Source organism: Plectropomus leopardus, chromosome 23, assembly GCF_008729295.1.
Source record: "Plectropomus leopardus isolate mb chromosome 23, YSFRI_Pleo_2.0, whole genome shotgun sequence".
Taxonomy (NCBI): Eukaryota; Metazoa; Chordata; class Actinopteri; order Perciformes; family Serranidae; genus Plectropomus; species Plectropomus leopardus.
In genome coordinates, this window is record NC_056485.1 from 15,525,643 (window position 1) to 15,535,669 (window position 10,027).

A 10,027-nucleotide genomic window follows, 5' to 3' on the forward strand; every position below is an offset into this window, starting at 1 on the left:
ACATCGGTGTCAAGGGAGTCTGCAGTATCGACTTGATGTAGAAACAACACCTGAGTGGATGCACTAATTTAAGCCCCTTAACTGGCGAGATGCAATTAAGGACCACCACTAATTACCCTCCGTCTCCACTTAATCAACGCTAAAACACTGATCCAAATTAGTCTGCACAGGATTTTAAAGAGAGAGAGACTGAATAAGTAAGAGGTATATAAAGAGAAGTAACCACTGTAAAGTTTCACAGACCTCTGTGTTTATGACGTCCAATGGACACACGAAGCGTGCGCGCGCACACACACACACACACACACACACACACACACACACACATACACAGAAAGACATTCTTGTCTGCTACAGCACAGTGTACACAGCTCTGCTCTAACTGCAATGGGAAAGCAGTCTGCAGCCATTTTTAGCAGGTGTACCTGTGTTTAGAAAACCAACGTGCACAAGGTAATTTGAAGGGAAATGGGTATAAGTCTAAAATCTTTGCACTCAAGTCCCAAGTGAAGTCCCAAGTCTTAAACATTGAGTTTAGGACTTTAGGATTTGTACTTATTTGATAAAACAAGGCTTTAAAAGGTGAAGTCACTAAATATGTTTTTTTTTCTTTGGGCAAATTCATATGTTGAATAGTTGAAAGTTGTTGCATCTGTCTGTAATTACAAGAATTTCCAAGTTATGGGCTCAAGTCCAAACAAGGTCATGAATTATTGGTGTTAAAGTCCAAGTTGAGTTGCAAGTCTTTTTTTTGATTTTGTCAAGTTGAATCTAAAGTCATCAAATTGAGTCAACACTTCTGGCATACAGTAATGCAAAATGCTGCCTTGATGATACGTTACAAAGTGCCAGTGCATTTGCAGACACACATGGTCATAAATAGGTCATTACGCAGACAGAGTGCAGTGCATTAGGACCTGCCTGTGCATGGGCAACATCTTAAAAAGGAAGAAATATTCTTTCAAAAAACATTAGCTTCAAGTTCAGCAGTTGCAAAAACGTTCTGAGTTAAAACAAATTATAATCAGAAACAATGTGAGAAAGCGTTTGCTGAATCACTCCAGAACACATACTCTACAGTTAATATGCCTCGGGTCATTTTCATGGTCGACATGCAGCCATAATGAGGATCCCTCCCTCGGCCATTAGGTTGCCCATAATTACACTTTATCTCGTTCAATGGCCCTGCTGTGTAGCGGTAGCAGAGGGGCTCATGGGACATTTAAGCCAAAATGAGCTCTATTTTGAAAGCTTACGCTCTTTTTAACATTTATTTAACAGCAGGGTTTTCAAGCCTGCTGCATCAGAGAATTTTAAAAGCAAATGCTGTTTTTCAGCATCCCATTTTGAATTTTTGAATTGACTCATTTACTGACTAATGATATGAAAATAAAGATTGAGGATTTGACCATTCACAACTAGACACCTTTTCGGCTCTCTGAGCTGGACATTATTTTGGTTATGATGTGGCGTAGTTACTGAAACAGACAGATTTCCCATGGGGACGAACATTTCCGGGTATTTCCTTTGATGAAACTGGCCTGGGACTTTGTGAGTCCGTGTTAGTGGTTAAATGTGTGCATCTCTTTTCATCTGTTCCTCTGTCTGTCCCACCATGGATGTAGTTCAACTCTCTCAGGGCCTTTACAGCATAAGATAAAGATCAGTTCAAATAAAATTACATGTAATCACTGCCAGTTTGCTTTGAGATTATTAGCGTTCTTTAAGTTATGGAGGATCAAGAACCAATGCTTGAAATTTGCCATGTAAAGTCCATTTTGAATACTTAGAAGTCCTTTTGAATAAAATGGATACATGTCACACTATGGGCGGTCAATCTTGGATTCAACACAGTTTTTTTGCATCATTTTTCTCTACGCAACTAAACATCTCATTTTCCTGAAAGACAATTACATACCAGTGTGCACCACCGCTGCGCACCATGCATTCACTGCAACAATGCTCTGGCGATTGTGAGTGGTGAAGGTATGTTGGCACCCTCCTTTGGATCTGATGATTGGTGGGTTCACAAAACCACTTTCAGATCTTGATAGAGGGGCGAGAACCCTGCCAGAGGTAGAAGAAGACAGAAAACAAGTCAAGCTTTTCTGAAAGTAGGTTGTGCAAAGCTGGATTACCAATTGTAAGTAAAATTTTGGGGTTATATAACATTAAATTACAGTATCAATGACATGACATACTCACAGAGATCCTAAATGCTGCTCAGTTTTGTGCAGATACCTCATAACAAATAAATACACTGGTTTTACAGATACATGATTTACATTAGCTGCTGTTTGGCTCTAAAGTAAACATAATATATATAATGTAGTTGACATCTAACTGTAGCTTATCCACCCATGTGCGTTTATTTTAGCCCCATGACTCTATAACAATATATGGATATGATTATGCTTTCACAAACATATTTTGGAGAATAAAGGTCTGTATTTAAATAGCTCTTTTGTATGTGTCTGAATCCAGTGTTTTGCAAAACCCCAAATAAATATATAATGTACTGTGTAATATACTGTATACATATGATGTAAATAATTTATACTCTCAAATGACTTTTTGTTGTGCATCATCTGACCTAATAAAGTGAAAAAAGTGCTTACATTTTACTCATAGCTTTTTCAAATCGCCTGAAATACCACCTCATGTGAGCGTAAAAACTTTTTTTGCAATAAATGGAAGTGAAAGGAATTGACGTGTTTCCATTAGGCATATTTTATAATTGCAAGTTTAAGAGGTGCAATTTGAGGGTTAACGGAAACCCACCAAAGGATATGTTTGTAGCCTATTGTAACAGGCAAATCTTGCTCCTGTGAAATACATCCCATGTTATAAAAAACAAAACAATAAAACCTAATACTGAAACTAAAATTTAACATTTTTTTAAACATAAAAACTAACCTGAAACCCCTGCTGAAAAAACAGCTTGGTTGACCAGCTTGAGGTATGTTTTCGCATCATTTTTGATGGTTTAGCTGGTCAGACAAGTTGTGATGGTAATTTCAGCTGGTTTAATGATTGAGGTTTCAATTCAATGTCATGTATGGATAATTAACAGTGTCATGAGGGGGAAGTATGAAAAGCAAAGGGCATAAATCAGTTTCTGTCATGGGATATGCAAAAAGTGTGCAGGGTTTTTTTTCCCAGCAGACCCACTTTGACAACCAACAGAAATTAACGCGAAATGAAAACAAAAATTAACATAACTCTGCTAAATTTATACACAAACAGTATATTCAAACTTCTACCTGTTGTTTTATTCCCAATAGCTCATTGTCTTTTATTTCGAAAGTCCCGAACGGAAGCCCCTCCTGCCGCTTTCCGCGCTCCCGCGTTGCTTTGGGAACATTGGGTATCCCGGTGAGCGCGCGTTCCCGCACTGAAGCCGCCTGTCATCGCTCGACATCACACAGAGGATTTGCTACAATGTCAAACATCCACGAGCACCGTGAGCTCACGGCTTCCCCGCGCCACAATGACAAACCCCGCCGCGTCCTCCTGCTCATCCTCTAAATACAGAAGTGCGTCCACTCTTTATGGCTCTATTCAGTGTTCCTGCACAGGATGCGTCTGAGGTAAAAACGCGTTACTCTGTTCTATTTTATTACCGCTTATAATCAAGAGTTATGTTTTCCGTACATGCTTGTATGGAAATGATTTTATGCGTTTGAATATCCTCCAAAAACATTGTCTTTTGATGTTTACGGCGTCAGCTCCCCTCACATCTTTATCTAAAAAAGTTGTCCGCGTCTAACATTGACTGTCGTAGGCTATTACGTAATGAGAGTGCGGACACTGACTGCTGAGCAGATGTTACAGTGAGGCTGCTTGCGTAAAAACAGCATCATCTGTGCACCACTGGAACACAAAGTTAAAAAAAATAAATAAATGAAAGAAAAAAAAAAACATCATTAACACTGGTCTGCCATATGGGAGGTATAGGAATATTAAACCAATATTATCTATGCAAATGTCCGTGATTTTATCCACATTTTTATGAATGAAAATTATTCAGACCTCTCAGTTTTATGAGCAAACAGGAGCCTTTTATAAAGAGTGCCTTATAATAAAATGTTCCCAGCTAGAAATGTTGGTTCTAAAAATGTTCTGACAATGCAATGTTTTAGTAATGTTTTCAGCAGTAGGTCTTTTAGTTACAAGAACGTTCTTCCACATGTCACATTGATTTTTTTTTAATTTAAAAAATAGTCTGTAATCTCAGGCTTCAATAAAATGTTCTGCATGTTGCTTTGAAAATGTTCTTCATTTGTTCTCATGTAACATTGTGGGAACGTTTTATAAAAAAAATAACTATGATCTATGATCAGATTGTTGCATCTGCTGTTTATGTGCCGCAGCAGGTCTATGTGAGTGTGTAAGCCAGGTCGGAGGTCATGCTGCGGAGTGAATCGGACTCCCGCGGCCTCTTTTCCTCCGGAGAGACGTCTGACAATGACTGTGAGGTGAGGTCATGTATTTATATCTGCTACCTGCATATGGTAGAAAAGCAGGCTGATAATTACATTTTGTGGCCTGTCTGGACCCTATTTTCCTATGTTTTGTGACTTAAAGCTCACAATTAAAGCTGCAATGTAACATTCATGGACATTTGTGCATCTTCAATTCATGTCTACTAAAAATGCTTGTTTTTGCCACTGACAGACTCAGATTGTTATGTAAATGTCTGCAAACATCATGGATTGTCTCTTGAATCTCTACAGAGAAAGATCGTTTGGTTAAAGATTAAAGTCGTTTTCATTTAGCCAGGAACAACCCCGAAATTGCTGTTGCTATACCCACCAGACTCCATTTAAAAAAACAGCAATTTTATTCTAGTAAAATACGCTTTGTTCAAAGTCAACAGAAACAAAATGAAACTCACAAACACTGTCTTGGTACTTTTTTGCCAACTTTCCAACATTAAGCAACTATAGTTTGGTTGAAACAAACCTTTAATTCACCTATTTAGACTTTAAAATAAGCAGCCTCTATAAATGCTAAAATTACTGTTTAATTTCATGGAGTCTGGTGAGTTTGCAGATAGCAGTATCAGAGCTTTTACAGTGGTTTTTCTCTGTAGGGATCATTTTCCATAACGTTGTCAGACATTTGGAATATAATCCGAGGCTGTCATCGGCAAAAACAAACACTGTCAGTGGATGAAAAGTGACAGTGACATTTTCAGGGCTGTGTCTTTTTAAACAAAAAAGATCTTACTTTTGAACCAAAAGTTGCATCTCTATAGGGATCCCTCTATACTGTAGTCAGACATGTATAACACCGATCTGAGCCCATCAGTAACTAAAACAAGTAAAGTAGAGTGACTGCGTCGATTTCGGGTCTGTTTCTGGTTAAAAACAAAAAATCTTACTCTTGAACAAAAAGGTTTGTCTCTGTAGGGATCATTTCCATAATGCTGTCAGACATTTGGAATAACAATCTGAGCCTGTCAGTGGCAAAAACAAACACTTTCAGTGACAATTAGGCAATAATGATAATTTGGGGCTATCTTCCTCTTAAACAAAAAGGTCTATCTCTGTTGGGATGTTTTCTGTAATGTTTTCAAAAACTTGGAGTAATAATCCGAGCCTGCCAGTGACAAAAACAAGCACTTTCACTTTGTTGTTTGTAAAGTGACGGCGGCTTTTTCAGGGCTGATCTGGTTAAACAGAGAGGATTTTACTCCTTAGCAACTAGGTCAATCTCTGTAAGGATCCGTCCACAATGTTATCAGACACATATAATATCAATCTGAGCCTGTCAGTGGCAAAAACAAGATGTAAAGTGAAGATGGCAATATCGAGGTTGTTTCTTTTTAAACAAAAAGGATCTTACTCCTTAAAAAAAAAAGATATATCTCTGTGGGGATCCTTCCTTAATGTTGTCGACATTAGCAATAACAATCTGAGCCTGTCAGTGGCAAAAACAAGCAGTTTAGTGGATTTAAATTATCATAGCAAAAAAAGTTTACATTGCAGCCTCTTCTGCTGCTGCCGGCCACCGCTCTCACTCAGTACTAAACCAGTTTCAATAATTGTTGTCTCCATTATAGGAAAATAGGGTTGAAAAATATATATATATAAAATATATGCAACTGAAACATCTATTGAACCGCTATATAATGAATTATAGCTATGATGTTTTTTGACTGAATCACGTGGATTTGTCTGTTCTCATAACTCTAATGTCTGGCAGCGCCAGTCAACTCCTCCACTTTTGAGCAGTTTAAAACGCGAGTAGGTGGAAAAGGTCAAAAGCCAGAAATTGCATCACTGAGCCGCAGACAGGGATGCACGAAATGAAAACTTTTGCTAATTATACATGATAATATCTTTATGTTCTTTCAAATAGCGTTGTAAGTCTGTGTCCAACAAAGCTTCACTTCTTTCCTTTAACTTTGTTAATTTGCTGCTGGCGAGCGATAAAAGGGACGGTGAGCGTCGCACAAGCCGACAGTTCACAGTTGTTTATCCTCTCTGTCTTTGTGTCTCTGTCTCAGATGGGGGCGAGTTGTGGAGAGGTAGATGTGGTGTGTCTGTGCGAGGCCGGTCCCTGTACGCTTTATTCAGAAGCACACACGCCTACGCCGGTGAGTGCTCAAGCTTCCCACTTAAGTGTCTGCGGCCGTCGCTCAGAGTGTTTCTTCATCCGTAATCGTGCTCTAAATACATCCCTTTAATGTCCTGCTGACCTCTGTCTCTCTGCTGCTGTCTGTGTCTTCTTTATTGTTTGTGTGAAAGGAATTGTCTATTTCGTTGTCACATTTCTTTAAACCAGTCTCTGTACTTTGTGTTCTCAGGACACACTGCTGTGTGAACACTGTGGAAAAAACAGGGTCATAATAACCAGGTACTCCGAAGGATACGGCACAGAGGTAACATGTCACTCGTGTGTGTTTTTTTTTTTCACGACAGGCATGTGCACGCAGCTATTTACATCAGACATGTGTTCAGTCTGTCTCGCATGTGTCTGAAGATTTTTACGCTGCCGTTATTTGAGCAGGCATCTGTGGCTTCGTACGCCCTTTTCAAGGTTGTAGCATGTGAGGCACATGTGACTAATACCAACGTTTATTACACGGCGGCCAAAACAGAGAGAGATATTTCACAACTGACAGGAATGACATGATTAATGTCCCAGGTCAAAAACAAACCGCGGAGGACATGACTTTGTACATGGAAGACGTATTGAACCAGAACTGTTAGGAAACTTTTGATTTGTTTTACTCAAAGGCATAGTTTAACATTTTTGGGTTATGTGCTGGTTCTATCGCTCTTATTTTGAAATGTTTTAAAGGAATACTTCACCAACAAAAATATAATTTGTATATCAATTACTCACCACATGTTCGGTTAAATTCATGAAGAAATACTTTTTTTCTGCACAAATTTAAATTCATACAAAATTTTATGTCAAAAATTTCACAATGCACACACATGCATACACTACAACTGTCAGTATAGGTGAGCATCATTTGACTTACTTTGGTAAGATAATAAATATCTATATAAATAAAATGTCTTAGCATATATTTTAGGTATGCTCAATGTCTGATATGCAAATATATATAGAACAATAATCACTACCAGCTGTTTTTTTCTGCACCTTATTTATATGATTTTAACTTTATTCATTTGGGTCAAACTTTTCAAATGTTAAATGTAAACTAAACACAAGCAGTCAGTAAATCTTGCCTAAATAAACTGAAACTAAAATTATTACTAAAATCTGTAAGCTTGTTACAGAAGTAAGTTGACGTAGCAGAAATAAGCGAGACCACCAGTCTGATCACACGATGGATGCCAGACCAACACGAAGAAAAGAGAGCATATTACATCTGTCTTATTTAGACTCCACTGGCTCCCAGTGTCTTATAGAATACATTTTAAAGTCAGATTGCTGGTCTAAAAAGCTCTAAATGGGTTAGGACCGGCCTACATTTTTGATTTTCTGTCGCTTTATGATCCCTTGCGTAATCTTCTACAACTGGGTTTTTAAGCACAAAGAGTTCTGCACATAAGAAAATTGGATTTGAATTTTGTTCTAAAGTTATGGAATATCATCTCAAAAGACATGAGACACTCAAGCTCAATGGAAATCTTCATACGACAGCTAAAAACCTATTTATTCAACTGTTCTACGTCTGTGTCTATTTTAAATTGCATTCAAATTGCATACATTGCTGCATTCATTTTGTATGCTATTTAAAGTTTTTGGTTTGCTTACTGTGTAGCACTCTGAGCTGCAGTGTCTATAAATAAAGTTTTATTTATTATTGACCGTTCTTCCATTGCAGATATATCAGTATTTGTATTTGCATGTGATCTCAAATCAGTTGAAAGCAACCAAAAGATGAGGTGTGAGCTCATTAGTCATGTGTAGAGGGGCCATCTGAGTCACGCATAATGACAATGGTGATGAGAAAAAGTGACGCGCGAGAACACGCACACAGGCAAATGCCATCATGAAGTGTTGTTTTTGGTTTACAAATAGTAATGATGATTCACTGGGGCTCGCTGGTGTTTCAGCGACTACAAAATAAAAGCTCCCATACAGTAGAGAGGAGGTTGTGTTTATAAAAGGATAAAAAAGAAAATATTCGTCATGCTTAACCCAAAGTAACAGCTTCTAGCTTATAAAGTGTATATTTGTCTCGTATGTTTTTCCTCTACAGGAGGAGTGCGTGTTGTCTGACCCTCAGGGGGAGAGTGATGCAGATGCCGATATCGAAGATACAGATTGCAGGTGTGCACAAACACTCACGTATATGTGTACATATTCACGCACAGTTCTCTGACCTTGTGGCTTTAATGTGATTGGTGCAGACTCCAGGAGCCAGGTTCTCTCCAGCGAATCAGCTCGCGGAGACGTAAGCGTCCGCGGGTGGCGCGGCAAGACACCACGGAGAGCGAGGATGACGGCGGACGAAGTCACAGATCACATCGCTGGAACCTCCGGCTCAGTCCTGACAGAGCTCACAGCAGGACCATACTGGAGGTAGAAAACAGGGATGTCAAAAACATCATATTTGACTATTTTAACTGCGCTTTAGAGCAAGTTAAAGGGATAGGGATTCACCCAAAAAAAATCAAAAACACATCATTTTCCTCTTACCTGTAGTGCTGTTTATCGATCTAGGTTATTTGTTGAGTTGCTGAGAGTTGAAGATATCGGCTGTAGAGATGACAGCTGTCTCTACAATATAATGGAACTAGAAAGCACTCAGCTGGTGGGACTCAAAGCGCCAAAAAATACATCTGAAAAACTTTATATTACAGTTCCTACAACTGTTACTGATGTTTTCTGCCAGCGTCATCTAAATTTACTGTCCTGCTCTCATCCACTAAAACCACACTTGTTGAACATTTTATCTGTACAATAAAGACGCTCACCTCTTTTTTCTTTGTCTTCCAGGAAGCATATCACAGGTCAGACCTCTGGTCATCTGCCGGCAAAACGTCGAGAGGCAAAAGAGTCCGGAGGAGCTGCCTCGAAGCTCCAAACGACTGATGTCTCTGTGGCCATCTTCCCTCTCTCTGCCTCTCTCATCCTGCTCCTCCTGCTGCCTCTCTCTCCCTCTCCCTCATCATTGTCATCGTGTCTTTCCTTTTACCGTGGGCCAGCGCTTGACCCAACGAACGCCTGTTTTTAGAGAATAGTTTCATGACAACAGTTCCACCAGAGCACAAAGAGGAGACAAAAATATGGTGCTTTTCACTGGGTGGAAACATATAGATGTGGCCCTTCTTATTTTAATTTTATTTTATTTATTTATTTATTTTTTTTCCTTTATTTATTTATTTCTTTTAAATAACATAACACAATGAGCAACTGAAATGTCCTGCGAATTGCAAAAAAGAAAAAAAAAAAAATGCTATGAGTTTTGGGTAAAACAGGCCTCTGTTTATCCCTTAGAGACCAAAGCAAATCGGCTTGTTTTCTTATTAAAAACACGGGAAGACAATAGTTACGAGAAAAAATTTCCTGAAATTTAACAAAAAAAGACAAGAAA

The 10,027-nt window shown here is 38.7% G+C and overlaps 1 protein-coding gene across 3 annotated transcripts; it reads left to right on the plus strand.

The window, feature by feature from the left end:
* Positions 1-3,387: 3,387 nt before the first annotated feature.
* On the plus strand, positions 3,388-9,753 carry si:ch211-63p21.1. 3 transcript variants are annotated; one of them, XM_042511906.1, is made up of 7 exons: positions 3,388-3,590; positions 4,374-4,478; positions 6,515-6,604; positions 6,815-6,889; positions 8,690-8,760; positions 8,841-9,012; positions 9,430-9,753. In XM_042511906.1, exons 2-7 carry the CDS (start codon positions 4,410-4,412, stop codon positions 9,523-9,525), a joined length of 573 nt encoding a protein of 190 aa, XP_042367840.1. In that variant the 5' UTR covers positions 3,388-3,590; positions 4,374-4,409; the 3' UTR covers positions 9,526-9,753. The 3 variants fall into 3 exon arrangements, with proteins under 3 accessions (XP_042367840.1, XP_042367842.1, XP_042367841.1); XM_042511907.1 differs by having other exon boundaries at positions 3,567-3,590; positions 4,377-4,478; XM_042511908.1 differs by lacking the exon at positions 4,374-4,478.
* The last annotated feature ends 274 nt before the right edge of the window (positions 9,754-10,027 follow it).

Bases quoted from the DNA above. Each gene is read 5' to 3' on its own strand.
- si:ch211-63p21.1 (XM_042511906.1), top strand. From the start codon at position 4,410: ATGCTGCGGAGTGAATCGGACTCCCGCGGCCTCTTTTCCTCCGGAGAG. The intron at 6,605-6,814 runs GTGAGTGCTCAA...TTGTGTTCTCAG, and splicing joins AAGCACACACGCCTACGCCG to GACACACTGCTGTGTGAACA. The intron at 6,890-8,689 runs GTAACATGTCAC...TTTCCTCTACAG, and splicing joins CCGAAGGATACGGCACAGAG to GAGGAGTGCGTGTTGTCTGA.